Below are 16,148 nucleotides of genomic sequence, written 5' to 3' on the forward strand. Positions count from 1 at the left end.
CCTTTCCATTGCATGTCTTTCAACTTATCCCTCACAGGAACAATTATATGTTTCTTAATTCTTATCACCTTTATTCCTAAGCTCTTTAGCGGTTTCTTTTTATTTATTCTTGTCTTAGGTTTTTTAGTAGTCTCGTTTCTGTTACCATCTACATCATACAGCTCAGGGGTGTGGCAGATCGAACTGATCATAAATTTTGAAGTAGGCCTATCAGATAAAACTGCAGTTATATCACTTTCTTCAATATGATAGTTATTGTGACAAATGTTTTCATCATGATGATTGAAGCAAAGATATCAGTAACACAATGGACACACAGTATAGACCTCATCCTTACAAATGTTTTGTTGCTGATATCTAGGGTAAGGTTTTTTGTGAATCAAGAACTTGGGTAAGTTTCACTTTTCACTTCACAGATTCAAGAATAATAAGTAATTTGTGACCATCAGCTATGTGATCTTTACACAAAACACAGAAAGGGTGAATACATGTCTTTATTACAGCACTCGAAGAACAAGTTGCAAGTTGCGAATAAATCAGAGTCTTGACTCACCATTCCCATTGTTTGTTGTGTTACACTTATTGGTATTACGCAAATAATAGTTACTCTTCCAAGTACTTTAAAGTTTAAAGAAAACCAGAATATCCAGTGCTGAATGTTTTAATTTTCGACTTCTGAGAACCCTTCATCAGAAACACACTGAATGAATGAAACTCAAAAAAACACACTGAATTAATGAAACTCAGAAACACACTGAATTAATGAAACATAGAAACAGAACCTAAACCAAGAATTAAAACCGTAACCAAAATACAATTTTAACAAATAGGCCTAAATATGCCATACACAACAAGTCTGGGTTGCCTTGATTTTAAAATTAATTTGCCCGATACAAATAACGGTTAGATATAGGAACCTCAACTTCACTGTTTGTGTATGTTAGTATTAATTTTTCACTTAAAATAAATAATAAATTAATCACTCAACAAAACGATGCACTTTACAACATTATAACAGCCGGTAAACACAAAATCCAGTACAATTTAGGTTACCCTTGATTCCATAATGATTCAGTTTAGCCAACCGTAAGTATGCATTTAACTAGGAACACACCAGCTGTAGGCTGCCAACCCTGAACAAGAAAATATAATTTCACCACATAGCTGGTATAACAGTAATGAAGGTTAGTGTTGAAAATTAACTATTAGTGTAAAAAGTCATGAAACGTTTTAAAGGATGAGTTATTGATTGGGGTATAATAAAAGAATCTTAACTTCAAATGTTTTGTTAGTTACGTCAGTATGTTTTTTGTAACAGTATGAAGATGCTAGTTATGACCAACATCAAACTAGCCCTATCGCTATAATGAAAAGAGATGCAGATACGACTTAATGTCTATTCGATAGAGCACATCAACATTAGTAGAAAAGCAGCCTTACCTCAAAATCGTCAATTTGGCAGTTAGGACACTGTCTCTTGCACAAAGACAAAGGAACAATCAACCCACTAGTTTTTAATGACTTCTACGAATTAGAATTGGTGGTTTTGCTGATCATATAACCTTTATTATATAGCTTATATACAGATAAAGATATTGATTCTTAGAGTGAAAAGAACTGTTTATTTTAGAAAATAAGCGGATGCTCAGATTAATTAGACTGAATCATGGAATGCAATGATTTTGGACTATCAACTAGGTAGGTAAAACTGATGTGGTAAACTTGTTTGATTTTTAATACATGTGTTAATCTAATTAGTGAGTAAGAAAAGTACAGCAATACAAGTTATTTCGTATACTAGTGAATTAGCAAAAAGTAGGGAATACATGTTATCTTTGATTATAGTGTATACAGATACAGGAACGAGCCTGCTGAATATCAAAACAGCATACAAAACATACTTGAATAATTAAAATAAGTACAAAGCTGAGTTGATATATACTAAAAAGAAAGCTTATGAAGACTACACTGGAAATTCTCCCAATTAGTGCAAAACAGATGGGAATGCCCTATCAAAGGGATTTTTCAGGAATTGACTCAAAATTCATGTTAGTATTAATAAGCCTATCCGTTACGGCGATGAATCAAGTGGAGTTCTTCCTCGTATAATGTCTTGAATAGTAAACAGAAAAACGAAGTTGAGTTAATTTTTTAAAATATCTTGACGCTGAAAAATTTATGTTTTACTATCATGACCAAACTTGTATACTTTGTTAATTATTTTGCAATAGAGAGGGGGTAGCCAGAACCGCTAACCCTTTCTCCTATTAATGCATAGGGCAATTGTGTACTTTTCAATCTGAATGAGATTGAGTAGTAATACAATAATTATTATATATAAGACTGAATACAATTCTTATCTTTATTTATTTTAATTACATTTAATTCAACTGCTTTAACTATGACAAGTCCCAATTTGGGTAAAGTAGCACCGGCCTGCTGATATGAACACAATGGGAGCCATTGTTATTGTCTGTAAGAGCCCACACCTGCTTCTGCAAGTCCAGGAACAACTGATGAACACGAGGCAGTAGATCCGCAGACTGCAGCAGCACCCTGTGGCTCTCCGCACGCAGGGGTCGGTGTATGTCCCAGCTGACGCAAACGTAGTCACGTGCCAGACAATAGTACAGAGAGCCCCTTGGGTCCACCACCAGTCCTCGTGGGGGTCCAAGCAGCGTTCCCTCCAACTTAGTGTCCACGGTCTGCTGTACTTACAGTACAGTATTTTGTAATGTAAATGTACCATAGCTAAAGAGGATCTGAGCATAATAGTATGAACATGACCTTATTATATTATCTGTATGATTATGATTTATTTTATTACTTTTTAATTATCAAAAAGATGTATGTAAACATTTCTTACTGTATAAACCCCCTTCCTTCTTAAGGTTAAATGGGGTTTTAAAATTATTAAATTAAAACTTTTTGTCTTCTATTTTTTAAGGAACATTCGGTTAAATTTGTACATACGTTTCTGGCCACAGCATTTAAGTATTTTCTACTGAAATGAGCTTAGTATTATTCTTATTAGCTAGAATGTACATGTAGGATAGTGTGGATAATGAATATAAAATCAATTAGGAGGATACACATTCACAAAGATTCTGTTACAGGGTGAGTATAGTTTTCGTTGAATAATTTTGTACACTTGATATTATTAAGATCATTGGGATAGTAATGGTTGGGGATCCATATACTGAACTAATTATTTTATACACATGGGATTTCTTTATTTGTAGCATTAGTATGCAAAAAGACTTATTTTTGTATAAAGAATTGTATTGCTTGGATTTGCAACCCAAACTAAACTTAAATGCATGGAGCATTCTATTGATATTTAGTATGACATATTTATATTAGAGTTGTGTGGTTCTAAACCCATAATCTCGTACTTTTTTGATCGGGAGGAGATGGAAAGTAAAGACATTTCTTTTATCATATGTTCTCGTCGATCTATCTAGTAACCTGTATTTAAGTACAGTGAAGTCCCGCTAATCCGAACTAATTAGGACCAAACACAGTTCGGATTACGCGATTGTTCGGATTAGTCGAAATCCTAGGAAATCACGGTTTTAAGCAGGAGAATGGATCTATTTTGTTATAAAGTTATCAATATTGTTTATTAAAACACGTTTTCTGATTGTTGTACAGTATTTCATGCGGCAAATGCGTTGGACTGCAGATACTATGCACAGTTAGTAAGATAAAGTACAACGTAGTTCACTCTTGAAACGCACATTGGACACGTATAAGCGCTACGAAGCAGGACTCCCTCCCTCGGCGTGCCAAAAATAAACACACTGACTCATAGAACAGCTGGACATTGCGCAGTGTGTCGTCTGTTGTTTCAGTGCAAACATTGATTTCAATGTGATTATTTGTGTGATAAAAGTGTGAGAGCTGATTGTTATGGTGAGTAAGCGAAATCATACCACCGTTACTCTTAAAGACAAGCTAGACGTGTTTCGTGCAGTCACTCAAGAGTCGATGGAGTGTGAGGAGGAAGGAAGTGACGAGAACCTGTGCGATGAAGGAAGGTTGGTGCCACACGCTGACGGTGCAGCAGCGCTTAACATTACACTACGATACCTAGAGCAACAGGACTACTGCTACACCTGCCGATATCGTGTTGTCGACACGATGGCGAAACTACGCGTCATCCGTGCTTCGTGCAGTCATTCAAGAGTCGATGGAGAGTTGGTGCCACACTCAGACAGTGCAGCAGCGCTTAACATTACACTACGATACCTAGAGCAACAGGCTACTGCTACACCTGCCGATATCGTGTTGACGACACCATGGCGAAACTACGCGTCATCCGTGCTTCGTGCAATCACTCAAGAGTCGATGGAGAGTTAGTGCCACACGCAGACAGTGCAGCAGCGCTTAACATTACACTACGATATCTAGAGCAACAGGCTACTACTACACCTGCCGATATCGTGTTGACGACACGATGGCGAAACTACGTGTCATCCAGTATTTCAGTCCAACAAAAGACAATTACTGAATTCATGCCTTTTAACATTTAGTATTGTACTCAACAATAATTCCAGTACTGTACGTCCAGTTATTCTTTGATTTAAATTCTTAATTTAACACACACTTAACCTATAAGTTTCCATTTGGTACTTTATTTAAACTTCATTATTGATCTAATGTACTGTACCATATGCAATTCGTCCTAATAAAAACTGTACGTATTTAATGAAAGCTTTTTGTATTGGGTGATGCACCCATTTTCATTGTTTAGGTAATTATTTGCTATAACTGTGCATTATCGTTATAAATAAATATAAACATTTCTTCCTGGGCGTGTTCGGATTAACCGTATGTTTGGATTAAACATGATTGGATTAGCGTGACTCCACTGTATATCCTTATTTTGCGATAAATAATGTGAATTATCAAGCATGTTTTAAATTTTCCAATCTTTCACCAATGGTAGTCTTTTTTTGGCAATGCATCTGAATTAGGTTCTAGCTGATAAAAAAAATACTAAACCTTAAACCATTAGTAGCTTACGAGTAAAAATACTAGGGGTAACTATTTTATAGCTATATGGTATTTTTCAAAGTTGTCACTAATAAAATATATTTAAACAGAAAATAACAGAAGTTGTATATGATGAACAAAAATACAATGCAACTTTTGAGTTTGATTACAAAAATTAAGGAGATGGCGTCCAAAAACAGAGATCTATCAATTTTGGTTAGGGATTTTGGTGATCTGGATTTGAAACGCCTGCTCAATCGGCGTCGTACTATTCTGAGGAATCTTGTAAACTGCCGTAAACGTTTACTAACATCTATAGCAATTACCGATAGCGACAACAAACAAAAGACAGTTTGGGAAATTATCAAACGTGAAACTAGAGACACGAAACCGCATGAAAATATTGCTTTGTTGAATGGAGGAGTTGTGGTTGATTCACCTGGGGAAGTTGCTAGCATATTTAATTCAGTCTTCTGTGATGTGCAACCAATTGATGGCTTGCGTTTTGGATAGTGGACCCTGTTCACGTGGAAGAGTAATCCCTCAATCTTTCTTTTTTACGCCAATCACACCGGATGAGATAGAAAAAAGCATCATATCAATGAAAAACCAAAAAGTCTTCGGGGGTTGATGAAATGTCCGCCTTGGTTGTTGAAGCAATGTTACGGTTGTTTTCTAAATCAAATGTGTATTCTGTTCAATGAATCAATTGCAGGTGGGTGTTTTCCCAAATTGTTTTCAAAATAGCTAAAGTTGTGCCAGTTTTTTAAGAAAGTGATCGGAATGTGTGACAACTACAGACCGGTGTCTCTCTTGCCTACTTTATCTATGCTGGAGAGACTCGTTTGTTCTCGGTTTGACTGCCTTTTTACAGCGCCACAAATGTACTGGTCCCAAATCAGTTTGAATTTAGACAGAATCATTCAACAGCTGACGCAGTGATTTCTCTTGTTGACCAAATTATTGACCACCTAGAAAAACGCCAGGCAGCCTTAGGAATCTTTTTGCGACCTTTTCAAAGGTGTTCGATCGTGTAGACCATAGCATATTGTGTTCTAAAGCTGGAAAGGTTATGGAGTTTAGAGGCATAGCTCTTTCATGGCTACAATCGTATTTGTCTCACAGGCACAGTTCGTTCAAGTTGGGTTTTCGAAATCAGGTTTTGATTGAGAACAAGTATGGGGTGCCGCAGGGTTCCATTCTAGGCCCATTACTTTTTTATCCTCTACATTAACGATATTCATGTGTGCAGGGGGACGCCAATTTGGTACTCTACGCGGATGATGCTACGGTTCTTCTCGGTGGCTCAGATAGTGACGTGGACCTACGAGCATCTTCTTCTCTCGTAAATATTGACAATTGTGGCTCTCGAAAAATAACCTAATGTTGAATGCTAAGAAAAACCACATTTATTCAGTTTTCTAACAAAAAATAAGCAACACTCTGATTTATTGATTAACATAAATGAAACTTCATTAGAACCATCTAAATCTACGTGTTTCCCTGGGTGTAACCATCGATAGTAGATTGCAGTGGTCTACTCATGTATCTGGGTTGTGTGGTAAAACTGAGGTCAAGTGTGTTTTGCATTACGAACTCTGAGTACTTTTATGGACAGAGATGGGTTGGTGACTGCTTACCACGGGTGTTATTCGCTTCGTTGTTGGCGTATGGGATTGAGGTCTGGGGTGGAGCCATCTCCTGCAGAACATTCATTTTTGGTCCAAAAGAGAGCTGTACGGATCATATGCAGGGTCCCAAATCTTCATTCATGCCGTGGGTTTTATTTAGGAATCTCAACATTCTAACAATGACATCCCTTTACATTTTTAGAGTTGTTCATGTATGTGAGGAAGCATCTGTGTCAGATTCCGTCAGTGGGAAGCACTCATGCCTAACCCGACGAGGCACGGCACTTTGCTTCGTACTCCCTCACATCGATTGTCCCTGCACGAGACTAGAGTGATGCACGCGGGTGTAATTTTTTATAATGCTCTCTCCTCTCAAAATTTGAAGGAGGTTTGTGAACTGACAATTTTTAAAAGGAACCTGAGGAGATACTTAATAGTAAAGGAATTGTATAGTGTAAATGAATTCCTCTCTGACATTGGCTTTTAAATTTTAATTTAAATAATTGTTTTTGTGTGCTTATTTCTTTCTTTTGACTACTATTCAATTTGTTTTTGTTGATAGCACTTTTATAACTTAAGTTTAGATTTATAATATATTGACGATTGCGATGTACTTCTGTGTACCCTTATGCAATAAAAATAATTGAATTGAATTGAATGAACATATATTAAAACATCTCAAATTGAATTTTATAACCATTGTATATCCATAAATCCACATCTTGATTTTGCCAGTGAATTTTCTGAGTAGTGAGTGATGACCTCTGTCAGCTTGTCCATGTCAGTTCTTTCTTTGCCAATAGCCTTTATAAGTGGCCAACATTAGCTATTGTCCTATTGCTTGCTGTAACTGACTGTTTAAAATGTCCACATGGGGACATTAATTTTTTTCATTAGTTTGTGAAAAACACAAAGCCAAATTATAAATTTCTGATCCCTAAGGAGAGGAGGTACCTCTCTGATCAACAAGTTTATATACCCCAGTTAGAAAGTTAACCACAAACTAACCGGTCGAGGTTTGTTTTTGCAATGGAGCGGTTGTAAAGGAAAAAGGATTTTTGCGGACATTTGCCAGCGTTAAGTGATAACAATACAATCAATAACATTATGTTCGAGATCTTCAATCTATGTAATCTCTTCTTCAGGTGAATGACTAAACCAATGCATCTACCTATATTGTAGATTGTAATCATGCATTAGTTTAGTCATTCACCTGAAGAAGAGATCAGATTGCAGATCTCGAAAAGTAGTGTTACTGATTGTATTGTATCACTGAACGATGGCAAATGTCTGGAACACCCAGTTTTCTTCCTAAACTTTCGAGCTACAATAACAGGAATTACATTAAAATTTAGATTTTTATTTCTGTGATTAGACATATAAAGTAAATAATTTACAAACAATAACTTCCAATTTTTTGCCACTAATAACGAAAAAGAGTACGTGTTAGTGTTGCTTTTCAAACAAATTGGAACTTTGAAACTTCGTAACTCTGAAACTTGTGATTTGATTAAGACCAAAAAAGTATATGAGGTAGATACAAGTGTCTGTTTTTCTTGGAATTTTTCAAGGAACCTGCTTTCTTGAATAGGCAAACCACCATACTGCCGAGGCCCAAGATAAATGACTTTAAGAGCTGTATAAAATGATCAATGCCAACTATTTTGAACTACCTGGTTAAAAACAAAAGATAATTTAATAACTTTTCATAATACACTTGTACCTATCTTGTATGCAAATTTGGTCTTAATCAGATTACAAGTTTCTAAATTATGAATTTTCATAGTTGCAGTTTGGTTGAGAAGGTCCAAAATCCGGTACTCTTTTTCGCTGTTTTTGACATAATAATTAGAAGTTATTGTTTGTAAATTAACTGCGTTCTATGTCTAAACCCAGAAATAAACTAGATAAATTTTAGTGTAATCCCTGTTATTGTATTTCCTATTATTAATGTACTGTTATTGTAACTTTATTCAGTTTGTTGTTAACTTTCAAACTGGGGTATCTACATTTTGTTATTCGAGAGTAAGGCACCAGCTTTAAGTACGGTTGTAGGTTGTTTACTTGTTGATTAAATTTTCTCTAGATACTCAATTAATTGTTCTCTGTACTCAAAACAATATTAAAAATTCTGCTCTTGAAATTCTGCAATTTAACTGACACTCGTGGTATTCTTTTGATAAATATACTGTTCAAACCACTTACACTCTGAGAAGAATAAAAAAAAATTAAATTTGAAAATGAACTTCATTTTGGTTTTAGCTTGTGGCTTTGGTTCTGGCACCAGTATGGTGCTTACTCATGATATATACAGCATCATAGCTTTAAGAGGCGATTTTTTCCGGATCTTCCAAAAGACTTTAACTGGTACAAAGACATTTGGCAATTGATTCAGCTTCATGTCCTTTTTGGTTACTGAATGACCAAAAATCTCTCGGCAGGTTGGCCATTACATAAAACATAGCTAAAAACTAAGAAAACTGAAAAATAAACAAGATGTATGTAGTCTCATCCAGAATTAAAGAATATTACTATGCAGTTTTTGGGTTTTCCTTCATATTGTCTTGACCAATAGGAAACATACAATATAATAATTCATTTTGAATACTTTTAAAAACAATAACAATACTTAGGTATTCCTTCAAAGATTGAATACGTTCAACAGAAAAGTTGACAAACCCTTTAAATATATCAGGTTTTAAGAAATAATCATCTTCATTTTTAAGGAATTGACCTCTAAAAGCTTATTCAAATGCATTGCAACATTTAATACAGTTTATAAGTTTAAAGAGAACATATCTATTTTTCATACAACTTACTATTTGTGTTCCTTAACGTTTTGTTTTTAAGGACTATTAAGCTGCTGGCAATTGTCAATTTTCCCCAATAAATTTAAGACTGAGCATTGCATTTATGGATCCATGAGAACCTTCGTGTCTTTATGATTCTTTGTGTAAAATGAGCCAAATCCATTTTTTACCCAAGCAAAATAGACCTTTTCACAAGAACACAACAGACGAAACAAAAAATGTTGTATCATTGTTCACAACATCAAAACCATCAAATTTTTCAGTTTAGTTTTCTACATGAAAATCTAATTCAAAAGTTCTTTCGATTTTGATCTCAAAGGTTGGTTAGTTTGGAACGTATCTCAGCAATACTCCTTTATTTCTATTTTTGTCTCTATACGTAAATTACAACCATAGTTCGTTTAAGATAAACTTGCTCACCACACCGGATACAAGCAAATTCAAGTGATAACTTCCGGGTATCAGTAGTAATGAAGCCGCCGGACAATTAATGAGTATAAAGTTTTCCATCATATGAAAATCTAGCCTGGAACTATGATTCAGGCTAGGCTCTTATTGGTTTGTGCATTCCAATATTGTATCTTAACCGAAATTCTAACTCAAGTCCTCAGGTAGAAGCTGAGATCAGGTAGCATCATTTAGTATATGAAAATCATAGTTTAAAGTTGTTATTTAATTAATTAATTATACAGAATGATTTGGGTGAGAATCACTGATTTAATATTTAATGAATAGAGAAAGATATAGTGGGTAACTTTCAGTCTGTTGAAATTAAAACTAAATTAAAATAAGTATGTACGGTACTGAAAATGAGACAAAAAGTGAACTCACGTTGTTTGGCGAGGATGATGGAGTTGAGCTCCTGAGGTCAGTGAGGTTCAGCCTGAAAAGTGTGTCTGAGTGATGGGAGGCGAGGTAGAGGTGGTGGCCTGAGAGAGCCAACTGGGAGCTAGAGGGGGTGACAGGAGGGATGAAAGGAGATGTAGAAAGAGAGACTTCCCACCAACGGCCGGTGGGCAAATCCAAGATTGCCAACTTGCCAGGTCGAGTCTCCCCCATGTATGCCCGAGTACCGATAGGCAGGGTGACAGTGTCCACAACCAAGGCAGTGAGTTTTCCCGACAGGCATTCCTGTCAGTTCATAATGCCCTATCTGCACACATATGATGTTGCACTTACTAAAATGTTCATGCACAGAAGAAAGAGCAAATACACCATATCAGAGTAAAATATAAGGTAAGAGTAATAAAAACTTGAATTGAAACAGTCTAGAAGAATTATTAAAATATTTCACTTTTTTTATATGTTTAATAAAATACTATAAAAAGTGAATTTTAAAAATCTAATGATAAAACATCTTGGGTATAGTTGATAGTTCTGAACTAGAAATGGTTGTACATCCCATCTGATCAAACATGGTCCTCTGAGTATTATAATTAAAGTTGCAACATGTTTAATACAACTTTTAAATTAGTGTAGTTTTATTAATCATGTATTTAAGAGTTTTATATCTAGTGCTAAAACCTCTTAATTAGGTTTGCCAGCATTCCATCTGATTGTATATGGTCCACCATGTACTCATATTACCAATGCTACATATTGAATATGCCTGTTAATTAAGATTGGATGGATTACCATTTGTTTTACTTTTGATTTCAATGGCTGATTAAGAGATATTTGGAGTGTTTTAATAGTATAAAATTAAAGTTAAAAAAGAAACAATTTTTTAATTGTACTATTAATTTTCACCTTTAGATGTATCATATAATGAAGAACAATAATTATATTGCACAATTTAATAAAAAGTAACTTAATGAACCATAATTAAAATTTGAATGACTAATGCATCCAAATGTTATTTTAGTGTTATGTCAGGAAAGGAAACATCAGATTTAAGCAAAATGTAAGTATATCACATTTACTTATTTAAGCAGGCAGCTTAAATTTAAGCAGGCATAAATGACATGAGCACTAAAGTAATAGAATAGAACATCTCCAAAATTTACATCCGATCATCATAAAATAGGGCACTGAACATTTGGTTAATAAAGTACTATAAAATTTATAGTGGTCTTCACACCTCAAGACTTTTTTGTAATAATTTACAAACAGGAGAGACAGGATGGACTTCTGGTTGATTTGTAGTTCAAAATTTTTGTTTTGTATCAAACAGCATATTTATTTGAAGTATGTGCTAATAAATGTTACGTATACAGAATACAAGTAAAATAGAACTGACTAACTAGGATGTACTATCACATTAGTACAGTAGCAAGGGACAATGTGGTATTAAATATTGATGTTGTGAGTTAGTTATTTCTTCTGATATACATTTTTTTATGTGCAAATATAATTATGCTGATCAATGTTACAGATCATCAAACACAAAAATATCTATAGCTTAGATTAAATAATTTGTCTCTCTTAAACACACTAAAATGTCAAATGTATGTGTGTCTGTTTGTTTTTTTTTTTAAGGTTAAATGTACTAAAGGGGTCCTAATTTCACCTCTATACTCATGAACAAATAAAGAACTAGTTCATTAATTCAATCATTCAAATGTCATAAAGGCTACAATAATCTTATGTAGTCTACATAACATGATTATCATGTTAAGAAAACATGTAAATATGATATACTGTGATTGAAAATTATTCAGTGGTCAATTTCTATAAAGCAATCGCACATGGAAGTTTCTTAAGCATCCATGCAACAAATGCAGGTGTTCACACGATTTAATGGTTACAAAATCTACTCGGACTGGTTGAAGTGCAATTTCCCTGATAACACTTTTTGTTTGTGTTCTTTGCAATTCCTCCTGGATCTGCCACTGCAGACAACACAGGAACACTGTTTAACATATGCTGCTATCAGCTGCTCAAGGTCTTAAGGTAACTAGACATAATTTTATTGGCTTTAGAAGACTGTAGTTTAGCTCAGATCACTTTATGTGACCTTAGCAAAGCCTTTGATAACATTTGTGCAGCATGATGTGTTGTTGGCAAAGTTGCAATTTTACGGTTTGCAGGGTACAAACCTAGCTGTCTGGTAATCTTACCTCAAAGATTGCAAACAATTAGTTGAGATAGGAGGAAAGAGATCCAAGATTGTGAAAATAAATATTGGAGTTCCTCAAGGATCGGTTTTGGGGCCATTATTCTTCTTAATTTTAATAAGTGACTCAAGTTTCAATCTGTTAAACTTTACCACAATTTATGCTGATGATACCTCTTCCCTCAATGTACATAGAAATATGGAACAGCTTAATTTTTTGTCTGAGGGCACTTTGTTGGAGGCAAGGTTTGAAATTATAGGCCTTCGATTAAACAAATATAAAACTCAAAAGTAGAACAAATTTTCAGTAGTGTTACATGACTGGCTATCTAGAAATCCATTCTATAAATTGGACGAATATTGCTATCAAAGATGTGATAGAAGTTGTACCCTATGAAGTAAGAAGAAGTTATACAACATTTAATCTAAGTAGTTAGTACTTGTATTATGTCTACTTTATAATACTTGAATATGTCTAAGGGTAAACACTTTGATAATGACTGTTTAAATAATATGACAATATCTATTGCAATGTATGTAACATACTGAAGGATAAACAAAATGTCTTATTATTGTCTTATAGACAGGGTGACAAAATGATCACAGGATGGTCTGTCACAGTATACGCTTACAGACTAGTAAATCTTGTGATAGACTGACTTGTTTGTTGGTGAAGATATGGTAGATGAGAACCTTAGGAGAGCATGTGTTCTGCCAGCCAGCGTCCAAGACTACAAGGTGACTGATACCATCCCAGTCGGTGCTCACTGGCCTCTGGGCATGAGAGCAGTTTCCTACCATCTACCATCAGGCATCAGTACTGGCTCAATACTTGGGTATCACATTAGTTACGCCAGAGGTCCTAAAGTCCTACTAGACTCCTATCTTAACTCTTGAACTGTTAAGAATTTTCAGTTCTCCTTTGGAGATACATAATAAAAAAATTTTAGTACTATAAACATACAATATAATTTTTAATGAGTATGTTTGTATTGAGATGCAACTTTCCAAATTTTAAAAAATCGTTTGTTCTGAAAAATAAGGAAAAATTACATCACTTTTGCATGGATCAAAAATTTCCTCCTTCTTCTCCAATATGTGGATTAAGGGATCGTTCTAGGGTTTTAAATATGATGACCATCAAGTGATATCTAAATAATATCTCCAAAATGGGACTATTTGAATAAAAGTGAAATTCTATCTTTAAGAATGTAAAACTGATAACTCCTTGAATGATCTTCAAAATGAGGTTTCACACAATGGGGTTTCTGTTACATAAACTTTTACACCTTCACAAAATGTGGGGTTTTTCAGGTAAGCAAATTATTTCATTTTATAGCTCTTGATAAAAAAAGAATAATGATGAAATTATAGGACTCTAATTTGATTCCATTTAACTTAGCGTCCAATTGAGTTAGAGTTTACCTTAACTCAAGAGGTATTAATTTTGGATACAGTGTTCAAAAATTGGTTTTCTTGGTGGCATTGGGTTTGTTTCATGAAGACCTTTAATTTGAAGCTGATAGGTTATCTTATTTAAAATCTGAATGCCCCTATTTACCGTTTCGAGGGAGGGGGCAATTTTAAATCCACAAATATGTGCTCAAAAGATACAATTTTTCTTTATTTGTTGAAACTTGTGATTTTTTAAATAGACACTGTAACTTTCTAGTTATTCTCAACTCATGCAGATACATACATAACAATTTTACTATACATTCATAGTACTAAAATAAAGTTTTCTACATGGTAGTTTCTTGATATATAAAACAAGTTCTGAATTAAAACAAATGAAAATCAAACTACTAGAGCTACAGTTTTAATTTGTTCCAAAATGCCAAAAAAAAAACAGTTGTTCTGAAATAAAAAAGATATTAGGTATTAAACTAGTTAACAAAACTACCTTCAAAATTAAAGTAATCTATACTCTTGATCTTGTAATAGCTCATCAATCAAAAGTAATAGCTTCTTTCATGTTGAAATATAATGCCAAAGTTAAGAAACACTATTATAAAAGTCGCACTACACGTAATAATCATTGGTTGATGTATTAGCATAAAATATTTAACAACCAAGAACTTTTACACAAACATCCATCTCAGTATTACACAATTATGTTTTAATTGAATTTCATCTAACAAAACTTCAGTAGGATTAAGAAAATCATAGCAATTATAGTTTTACTTTAAGACAGTGAAAGATCATTTTTCAAACCTAAACATATGAATTGAAAATGTATGGCAGAATTTATTATACTAAATTTGTTTGGAATCATAATGCTTAGTTGTTCTAATTGCTTATTGGACATTGCTTTAGCACATTGCCAATTTTTGTTTTCGTTTATTACAAGTTTTACTTATTAGTTATTTTTTATACTTTGTTATAAATGGAGATACAGTAGTTAATAACTGTCAGTTGGTGGGAATGGTGACTGAATTTTTAACTTACCTGTAATTCTTTGTTTGGGAAAGGCCTAATGTAAGAAAGAAACGGTCTAGGCCTCTCAGGCCATGTAGCTTCAACAAGTGAATATTTCTGCTGCTCATCGTGTCGGCTGAGACTGAGAAAGGCTCTGCTACCGAAGAGGGTGACATGAGAGACTTCTGGAGCCGGTTGGAGCAGAGGGGAGAGGTCCCAGGCAGAGACAGGTGAGAGCACGAGCAAGCCGCAGCAACACAGCAGAGAAAACATGATTACAGTAACATCACGCGTTGCACTAGCAGTAGCAGTTTCCAGACAGTCAGCACCTCCACTAGCTGACCTACTGTTACAAATTTGCTGATAGCATTCATTGTTTTACTAAGTTACCTTGCTGACCTACAATGGCATTCCTCTTTATGTTATGAAATGAATAATAGTATAATACAACAGTTCCCACTTTAATATCATTTTATTGTCCTAAATGAATTTAGTTTAATATACAAATTAAGTAATTAAATTATTTGGTTATTTTTAATATATATTACTTTAAATATATATTTAGAGAAAAAAAAAATGTATTAAGATATTTTATCGTTTTTACTAACAAATTATTAAAAGTATTGTAATAAAGATTATTTCATTCTTACAAATATTATCAGTACATATCATCAAGGACATAGAATAATCCTATCAATTTAGGTTTTGAGTGAGTTGTTCTGGAATGTATTTTGCATTAAAAATAAAGTTGGATCATAATCATAATTGAATAATCATAGTTGAATTTTTTCATTTTACTTGTTTTTTTTTACTGTTTTAAAAATACCTACTTAATTATTTTTTAAAATGTTTATATAATTTTCTTTTTTCAGTCCTGGTGATCAGAAAGTTTGACTTTCAACATGTACAAGTATATTCAGATTCTACAATAGAATTATTTTAATTTGATAACTCACTTAATATATTGGGGAAATAATAAAGTATGTCTTATTTTACCAGGCAAATAAGCCCTAACTGACATTTAACCTGATGACCAATGGCTTAAAGATAAGTACTGAACCATCACTAATGAATGGTTAGACAGGCTGGTTCAACAGTTACCTACAAAAGGAGTAGCCACTCTTCAAGTTACTTGACTCGGGTATCTTGTAATAACCGCTGTATCCACCAGACTATGCCACTGGTGCAATACAGTATTGTATATTTCCAAATTATTTAGATTTTGCCTCTAATGTA

The 16,148-nt window shown here is 34.0% G+C and overlaps 1 protein-coding gene across 1 annotated transcript; it reads right to left on the minus strand.

Moving 5' to 3' along the window:
• Positions 1–2,348: 2,348 nt before the first annotated feature.
• On the minus strand, positions 2,349–15,357 carry LOC124369635. The gene is made up of 5 exons (XM_046827687.1): positions 14,943–15,357; positions 13,121–13,295; positions 12,187–12,290; positions 10,271–10,570; positions 2,349–2,708 (listed from the first exon to the last, which is right to left on the minus strand). The coding sequence occupies exons 1-5, from the start codon at positions 15,183–15,185 to the stop codon at positions 2,400–2,402; spliced, it is 1,131 nt and encodes a 376-aa protein (XP_046683643.1). The 5' UTR covers positions 15,186–15,357; the 3' UTR covers positions 2,349–2,399.
• Positions 15,358–16,148: the final 791 nt, after the last annotated feature.

The sequence above is a fragment of the Homalodisca vitripennis genome, chromosome X, assembly GCF_021130785.1.
Source record: "Homalodisca vitripennis isolate AUS2020 chromosome X, UT_GWSS_2.1, whole genome shotgun sequence".
Lineage (NCBI taxonomy): Eukaryota > Metazoa > Arthropoda > Insecta > Hemiptera > Cicadellidae > Homalodisca > Homalodisca vitripennis.

Bases quoted from the DNA above. Each gene is read 5' to 3' on its own strand.
- LOC124369635 (XM_046827687.1), bottom strand. From the start codon at position 15,185: ATGTTTTCTCTGCTGTGTTGCTGCGGCTTGCTCGTGCTCTCACCTGTC. The intron at 12,291-13,120 runs GTATACTGTGAC...TATGTTAAACAG, and splicing joins AGATTTACTAGTCTGTAAGC to TGTTCCTGTGTTGTCTGCAG. The intron at 2,709-10,270 runs GTGAGTTCACTT...CTGTAAGTACAG, and splicing joins CATCATCCTCGCCAAACAAC to CAGACCGTGGACACTAAGTT.